Source organism: Maniola hyperantus, chromosome 13, assembly GCF_902806685.2.
Source record: "Maniola hyperantus chromosome 13, iAphHyp1.2, whole genome shotgun sequence".
Lineage (NCBI taxonomy): Eukaryota > Metazoa > Arthropoda > Insecta > Lepidoptera > Nymphalidae > Maniola > Maniola hyperantus.
Window position 1 is genome coordinate 3,399,489 of NC_048548.1, and position 8,950 is coordinate 3,408,438.

At 38.6% G+C, this 8,950-nt stretch overlaps 1 protein-coding gene across 1 annotated transcript in view; it reads right to left on the reverse strand.

Annotated features, from left to right (window-relative positions):
- The window catches only part of LOC117987841 (uncharacterized), a 30,598-nt gene extending 29,706 nt beyond the window's left edge, over nucleotides 1–892 (reverse strand). The window contains exons 1-2 of the mRNA XM_069502675.1: nucleotides 768–892; nucleotides 558–678 (exon numbers count right to left, since the gene is read on the reverse strand). Coding sequence (XP_069358776.1) covers nucleotides 558–678; nucleotides 768–769 — 123 coding nt within the window. The 5' untranslated portion in view covers nucleotides 770–892. The remainder of the gene's footprint in view (nucleotides 1–557; nucleotides 679–767) is intronic.
- Between the last annotated feature and the right edge of the window lie 8,058 nt (nucleotides 893–8,950).

Consider the following 8,950-nt stretch of genomic DNA (forward strand, 5'->3'; position numbering starts at 1 on the left):
GAACGTGACAAAATGATTATGTTTTGTCCTTATCACCGTGGCCACTTTTTTTTGTTTGTCAAAATGTATTTGTATGTGAGTATTTGACAAACAACGTGAAGTGTAGAAGGAATGACATTTCACAAGTAATAAAATCTGCTTGAGCGAGAGGGACTGAGGGGGCCACGCTAGTTGCAAACCTGTGCGGTGAACCGTAGGGCGATTGTCTAAAACCTGCATCAATCATTATTACAATCTCAGTTGTTCTAATTGGCTGAATTTGTGCGATTCTTGTTGCAACAATGCATTGTAGCCAATAGTGAGCGAGTGTTAACCAATCAGAGATGATTGCGATCGTGACATTGTAGCTGTCATTCTCCCGCAATCGCGTTGCCGTACTTTTCACATGACAGTTGACCCATAGAGTTAAAATGGCGCGTGAGGAATCATTTTGTACGAACTATAAGTACATATGACCATTAGGAGTTTTTCGGACTGTAAAAGCCAAATTTTCACAAGATATTAGGTTAACTGTAGTAGGTTAATAAATTAAACTTTAATATTCTAAAAGAACTAACTTGGCGTTCCAATTTTGTAATATTCGTCACAGCACAATCGCATTTTTCTAAGAACACGTTGATGCGATCTTCCAACTCCTGTCGTCGACGCGTTATAAAACTTCCAAGGTCCACAAAACTCCTGAAACAGCAAAACTTCTCTTGTAAACAAAACAACTATTTTCTAAACAATACAAATAAACTTCTCTCGTTTGATTCATATAAACTTGCATGATTCGCACGAGGCACTGGCAGACGCACGACGCATGCGGCACAAGATAACGAAAATAAATCACAAATAAAAAGACGGTAATTAAGGAAACAAAAATCTCAGAAAGTTCAGGTTAGAAAATTTTCTAAACAAATTCCGTTGACAAATTCACAATTTACATGTGACATTGACAGTGACGAAAAATATGACAGATAAAAAAACTTAATATCACACCACACCTACATCTACATCTTGGTTCAAGAGGTATTTTATTTTGGGGGTTCAGGCGGGGATTATTCCACCTTCCTAAATCCTACATCCTAAATGGTATAGTTACCGTCAAAATAATTGCTTTTTGGGCAAAGTATCATTGAATGGCAAAGTTGGCTAGTTTGACGGTAACTATACCATTTAGGACGTAGGATTTAGGAAGGTGGAATAGGTTAGTACTCAAATACCTAATTTATTTAATCTATAAGTAACAAATAAAATGTTTTGTAGTAAACTATTCCTATTATTGAAAAATTCTTAAACTTTTTTATTATATTCAACAAAAAAGTTATAGTAATAAAATTCATAGCACAATGAAGTTAGTTTAACTATTACCCACTAGATGGCATTCACAACTTCCAAATAAGTAGTCAACTCGGTAAGAGATGGCGCTACTTGTATCATAAATATGTAAAACAAGTTTGTTAAAAATTTCAAATAAAAGTTCTAAATGATTATTCATAAGCGTAGTATGTAACTACATAATATTATTAGGTACTATATAATATGCAATAGGTGTAATAATTGATTGAAAGCTAAAAACTAATTTCAAAATCAATTTATAGCAAAATGAGCTTCAAAAGCGCGCCTAAGCAAAATGTTTCAAACCTACTCATTAGTCCGACAGACAAGTTACGCACTACGTTTCAATTAAAGCGGCCAGCAAACTAAACAAGAGCTGCATAATAAATTCAGGGAGGCCCGTTTCGCGCATTTCTAATTGGATTCAGAGGCCAGAGCAACCAATTAGTAAGGGACTGGTAATAATATTTTGTTGTAGTTAGCGAGACTTATATTGCAACGCACATTTTGTTTGTATTCTTCTTCTTCTTCTATTATATACCTACTTAGTTCAATAGATAAGCGTTCGCGCATCGTTCATCCTACCTAGGCAGTAAATATTGAACATTGACCTTTAGAAAGAGATAGGTAGCGGTTTTGTAGAGCGTTGTCTCTGTCGTTGAGACCGACAAAAGGTCACATACCTAGATGTATGACCCGTATGAAATTATGAATGACAGAGACAACGCTCTACGAAGCCGAAATCTCTTTCTAATAGTCGATCTACAATATTTCCGGCCTATCTGCTGGCAATCACTACTCCGCATGTATTGACTAGTAATTCTATAGTAAAGCAACCATTCCCTTCTACCGTGATTTGCCCTCGCGGCATCCTTCTGTTAGGTATCATAGCCGTAGGTAGGTAGGGTACGAGACCCGGATTCCGACCAATTAGTCGTGTTGCGAATTTTAACAGGGTGGCAATATATTTTTCAGAACACATTACATAGTGTCTACATCTACATTATTGACATATTATATAAAAAACCGGCCAAGTGCGAGTCAGGCTCGCGCAATGAGGGTTCCGTACTACAGGCGTATTTTTTCGACATTTTGCACGATAATTCAAAAACTATGATGCATAAAAATAAATAAAAATCTGTTTTAGAATGTACAGGTAAAGACCTTTCATATTATGATACCCCACTTGATATAGTCACTCACTTCGAAAGTTGAAAATACTAATTATTAGTTCATGACCACAATTTTTTTTTGTGTGATCTAACCCTAAATTCACGGTTTTCAGATTTTTCCCCAAATGTCAGCTATAAGATGTAACTACCTACCTGCCTAATTTCATGAGTCTAGGTCAACGGGAAGTACCCTGTAGGTTTCTTGACAGACAGACAGACAACAAAGTGATCCTATAAGGGTTCCGTTTTTCCTTTTGAGGTATGGAACCCTAAAAAGGTTAAAAGGTTGTTTCGTTCCTAAAAAAATAATTTTCTTTGTTATAGTATTATTTGTTCATAGCATCATTGGCGGCCATTTTTGTCACTCTCATGTTTTGCGCTCGCGACGATCACGTTTAACTCAATTTAAGATAATTCCTCAAGTTGATCGATGCTAATAGCTTTTATTGATATAGCCTAGTTATAGTTCACTAGGCGTAGTGGTTAGGGCCCGTAAATTGCTTTAATATCTCTATTTCACGCGCCCGTGGGATCCTCAAATTGCAGGTTGTTACCGTTTTGAGTTATCTGATAATTCATGGCCGTTTACCGTAGAGAAGTCATGCGTAATGATATATTTTTGCATGAAATGTAACTCGCGGTGGTGCGTTTATCGTGTCTCGTGTAAGTGCGGCATTAATACCAATGTTGTTATAGAGCTAAGTCTAAGGTTGGGCGCACAGTGTGGCTAATTCTATTGGACACAATTTTTAAACTAAACTCCGGTCTCAATGTAGGTACCTACCTATTGCTAATTCTTTCGTTATGGATCTTAAGGAAAAGTTGCTCATATTCCGTTTTAGTTATCTTCTAAATATATAAACGGGAAAGGTGACTGACTGACTGATCTATCAACGCACAGCTCAAAATACCTACTGAACGGATCGGGCTGAAATTTGGCATGCAGATAACTATTATGACGTAGGCATCCGCTAAGAAAGAATTTTTGAAAATTCTACCCTTAAGGGGGTGAAATAGAGTTTTGAAATTTGTGTAGTCCACGCAGATAAAGTCGCAAGCATAAGCTAGTTTATTACATATTAGGACTTTTACATGTCTCTGAGTGGTCGCTATAGGCTTGTTTTCGTAAGGTACTAATATTATTTATTATAATTCATAGTAATTTTAAATAGATAATTACCTACTTAGGACCCACTAGAAAACTAATTCCTTGACTAATTACTGCAATAATAGGTAAAAAACCGGCATTAGTACACACTACACATAGGCGTCAATACTCCTTTATGCAACGTTTACACCAGCCAGTTTACTTGCACTATTCAAAATCATATTCTAAATATTTATTTTTACTAGATGATGCCCGCGAGGGGTCCGTCCATGTAGGTTTAGATTTTTTTAAAATCCCATGGGCTTTTGATTTTCCAGGATAAAAGTCTATATTTATCGGTATCTCCAAGATGCGACAGCTATCTCTGTATATACCGGTTATCGTTAAAATAATTGTATTGATGGGCCGTGAGAACCTAGTGGTCAAAACGTAAGCATTATATTCAGGAGGTTGGAGGTTCAATCTCGGGTAGGTACACACCTTTAACTTAAGAAAAACGTCGTGAGAAAACCTGCATACCCGAGAGTTTTTTTAAATTTATAAGCGCTTGGCTGAAATCAGACTTGCTAGCAAGTGATGATGAAGCCTAAGATGGAACACGCTTGCCTAGAAAATGCCCAATCACTCTTGATTCTAGTATGTTCTCAAAGGTGTGTGAAATGCCAATCCGTGGCAGAGACTGACTCCGAGAGAAGACCCGTGCTCAGTAGTGGACCGTCGATGAGTTGCTCATGATGATGATGATGATGGACCATCACTACCCATATTATATCACTACCTGCCCCCCAATTGCGTAAGAATAACCATTTCATGGCTATCGCAATCTGCCCTGAAATTCTGCCCTTTGATTGGTTGATTCGCTGTTTACATTTTTTCACAGCCAAACAAAGGGCAGAATTCTTGACGATTGCGATAGCCATGAAATGGTTATTCTTACACAATTGGGGGGCTGAATTATAAATGCGAAAGTGTGTTTGTTTGTTGGTTTGTCTTTCAATCACGTCGCCACGTAACAACGGATCGCCGTGATTTGCATGGGTATTGGGTATTGTTAAAGACCTGGAGAGTGACATAGGCTACTTTTTTATCCCGGAAAATCAAAGAGTTCCCACAGGATCTTTAAAAACCTAAATCCACGCGAACGAAGTCGTGGAAGACCTTACATCATCCATACTATTGTTTCGTAGCGGTCGCAAGCTTTAGTGGCATGAAAGGCGTGCTTTACAAGTAAGCTAAACGCAGCACAGTCGGGCTCGAACAGTAATTACTGACCACATTCACCTGGTTCGCCCGTGGCTTGTAATTAAAATATAGTTAGAGCTCGGACGTCTTGGAGTGATGTCTTAATAGAAACACTTGATTACGTTAAATAGCAGGCGCTCTTTCCATTCAAACGAACTTTATGAAGTAACAAAAAAAAGATTCCGACGAATTGAGAACCTCCTCCTTTTTTGAAGTCGGTTAAAAAAATAAATGAAAGCAATTGTTTTCGAGAGTTTGCTTGTCTTTCGGTTTTTTACAGGATAAGTAGGTATATTTCGGAGAGTGTGCTAAGGAACTAAGTATTCGACCAAATTCCCCCCTCACCATTTTAGTATCGAACCGCGATGCATTACCACTTGCCAGGTTCTCTAGTCTCTACTCTGCAGTATGCACCCCTACATAGTCAAAATTTGACGTGGGTACTACATAACAATTGATCCTCCACCTACCTATTTGTACGAGTAGTGTAAAGGCAGCACGGGTCGGGTCGGAGTCTGTAATTATTGTCCACACTCAGCTGTCCGCCGTGGGGTTGTAATTAAAACATAGTTAGACCGCGGACCGAGTGTAGGTACCTAATGTCTTAATAGAAATGTAACACTTGACCACAACACCTCATACAAGTGTTGTTTAATTTCCCGTATAATATATTGACAAGTGACACTTCTCACTAACTCCAGTGGGAAGTTACTACTTACATATTTAGGTACGCAAACAAAAACACCCGACACTGGTCTGGCAGTGCGCGATCCTAAAACAAAATGATAAGAGTGTCGTAATCGTAAAGTCAAAGTGCACTCTATAGATCTCAGCCTGAGTGCCTCCACCTACCTAATTGTACAAGACAGCACTGTACCGACCAAATTCCCCCCTCACCATTTTAGTATCGAACCGCGATGCATTACCTACCACTTGCCAGGTTCTCTAGTCTCTACTCTGCAGTATGCACCCCTACATAGTCAAAATTTGACGTGGGTACTACATAACAATTGATCCTCCACCTACCTATTTGTACGAGTAGTGTAAAGGCAGCACTGGTCGGGTCGGAGTCTGTAATTATTGTCCACACTCAGCTGTCCGCCGTGGGGTTGTAAAACATTGTTAGACCGCGGACCGAGTGTAGGTACCTAATGTCTTAATAGAAATGTAACACTTGACCACATCACCTAATAGAAGTGTTGTTTAATTTCCCGTATAATTTATATTGACACTTCTCACTAACTCTAGTGGCAAGTTACTGCTTCCTATTTAGGTTCGCAAAGAAAAACACGCGTCACTGGTCTGGCGGAAGTCGGAGTACTTCGGCCATATTATGAGACATAGCAAATACGACCTCCTTCAGCTCATTATTCAGGGGAAAATAGCCGGCAAAAGACCACCAGGCTGTAAAAGAACATCGTGGCTCAAGAATTTACGCCAATGGTACGGGAAGAATACCCGATCTCTTTTCCGAGCAGCAGTATCCAAGGTGCAGATAGCCCTAATGATTGACAACCTCCGATAGGAGACGGCATTTCAAGAAGAAGAAGACTGGTCTGGCAGTGGAGTAAGTCAGTGCACGATTTTATAACAAAATGGTAAGGGTTTAGGCCTTAGTGCCTCCACCTACCTAATTGTACGAGTAGTGTAAAGGCAGCACTGGTCGGGTCGGAGTCTGTAATTATTGTCCACACTCAGCTGTCCGCCGTGGGGCTGTAATTAAAACATTGTTAGACTGTGGACCGAGAGTAGGTACCTAATGTCTTAATAGAAATGTAACACTTGATTACATTAATAAAGAACAACCCATTATCGCGTTTTTAAACTACTCGCTTGATGGATAGCGTCGTTTGTTTGTAGGGTAACTATACTTACTGACCTTTTATTAATAGACTGGTCTTGATTCTTAGGGTTCCGTACCCAAAGTACTTATTTAGCCTGAAGTAACGTTCGCATTCTTTTCTTCGCTAATTAAATTGGCCGCATAAAGAACAGCGGAGTTGAATTTTCCAAAATTCTTTCTTAGCGAATGTCTACGTCATAATAGCTACTTGCATGCCGAATTTCAGCCCGATCTGTCCAGTACTTTGAGCTGTGCTTTAATAGGTCAGTCAGTCAGTCAGACAGTCACTCAGTTAGTCAGTCAGCGTTTCCTTTTATATATTTAGATTATAACTTTTGTTTTGAAATTAATAAGTAGATGTTGTGTAAGTAATTCTAAATTATTCTTGTTTGTCTTGTTCTGAGAATTAGCGGTTATTTTATAACTAGCGACCCGCCCCGGCTTCGCACGGGTGCTTAAGATAAAATATAATCTATGTCACTCAGGAATAATGCAGCTCTCTATTGGTGAAATAATTTTTAAAATCACTTCCGTAGTTCCAGAGATTAGTACCTCTTTATAATATCAGTACCTATCAGTATTTTTGTGGTCAGGTCCCGTTCAGCATCAGGATTGAGGATTTGGAATCCAAATTTTTTAAGGGACGATGTTGCAAGTTTCTCTATCTATTTAAAAAAAAACTCAAATTGGTTCAGAAACGTCGGACATTTCGGTGTATGTACTATGTAGGTAGAAATCACAGTTCATCCTTTTTTGAAGGTCGATTTAAACGTAGCCTATAGCCTATATATAAAATAACCATATGAGCTTTATTTGAGGTAGTTATTTCGATATCTAAGCAATGAGATGTATAAAGTACATGGTCACCCTACTTGCGAGAGAATATTTTGATTACTCGGCCGGTATTCAATGGTGCATTGTGTAACGGTTCAAAATTAATCGTAATCTAGCAATCAATCAGAATTGTGTTAGAAAGCGTTTATAGATGATTATTTTATTAGTTGGGTAGATGTCCGATTGCCCGAGGTGTAAATAAGTACGTGGTATGTTACTACGGCTAAGATATTTGTTCGTCCAGCATGCTCAGGCAAGCATAAAATTCTCTTTCTCATTTATCGGCCAACCAGTCGGTATTAGGTTATCAAAATTTTCAAAAAAAAAAACTTTCTTCAAAACAAAGCACGAAAGTTAGCGTAGAACTCTTGCAAACACGATAATAAGCCTGGAAGAGATCGCTTTAGCGATAAGGCCGCCTTTGCATGCTACAGCTATTAGATTAAGATCCTGTATTGTGTTTTTCAATGTTTACTTTGTGTTGTGTGCAATAAAGTGTAAAATAAATAAAATAAATAAATACGTATACATTTAAAAACACCTTTTTAATCGTAGCCCAACGCTACGGCCTACGCAATTACAATTAATAATAATTATTGTAGAGTGAGACGTGATCTTCTATCTAATCTTTCTTTAAAATTATGCCTAGAATTTAAATTCTAGTGCAAACATGACCTATTAGGGCTTTGATTATTTACTCTAGCAACTAATTTCAAATCAAATAAAATATAAATCAGCGTTGGGGCGTCTGGTACCACAAATAATTGCCAAAGAGGTTTGTGTCTGAGGGTCCCGACGTCTCAACACAAGCTGAGTGGCCTACCTGTTCGAGGTGTTGCACTGCTGTACAGGACGATATTGCCATGTGAAATGACTAATATTCCCCTTTCCTCTCCAACTAAGCGTCAGGCTTGTGCTAGGAGTAGGTACGACAATAGTGCAACGGGCGGGGTTTGAACCGTCGCGTCGTCGGACCTTTCGGTTTTCAGTCCACTCCTTTACCCGTTGAGCTATTGAGGCTCTATTCTATTCTAATTTATTATTATCGTCATAAAATTGGTACACCGATTGCTATAGTAAACTACATATTTGAACCTATTCGTCCCACATATGTTGACTTCTATCCTATTACTTCATAAAGTTCATGCAGCGTTAGTAGAATGTCTCTTCAGTTTCATATCCCAACACCCTTTTCGAAGCGAAGCATAAATAAAGCCATCTGTAACTCAGCCGTTAATGTAATCATAGACAACAAGTGCGAAGAGGCACAGAACAAAAGCGGCAACCAAGAACTCCTTTGTTAGACATGTTTGTTAGGTGGGTAGGCTTAGTACGGGTTTGCACATCTCGACAATTCTAAAAGATTTCGAGAGTTGAAAAACTATATCGTCAGATTAGAATGGGCCTAAACGCTTTTGTTTCATGTTCCTG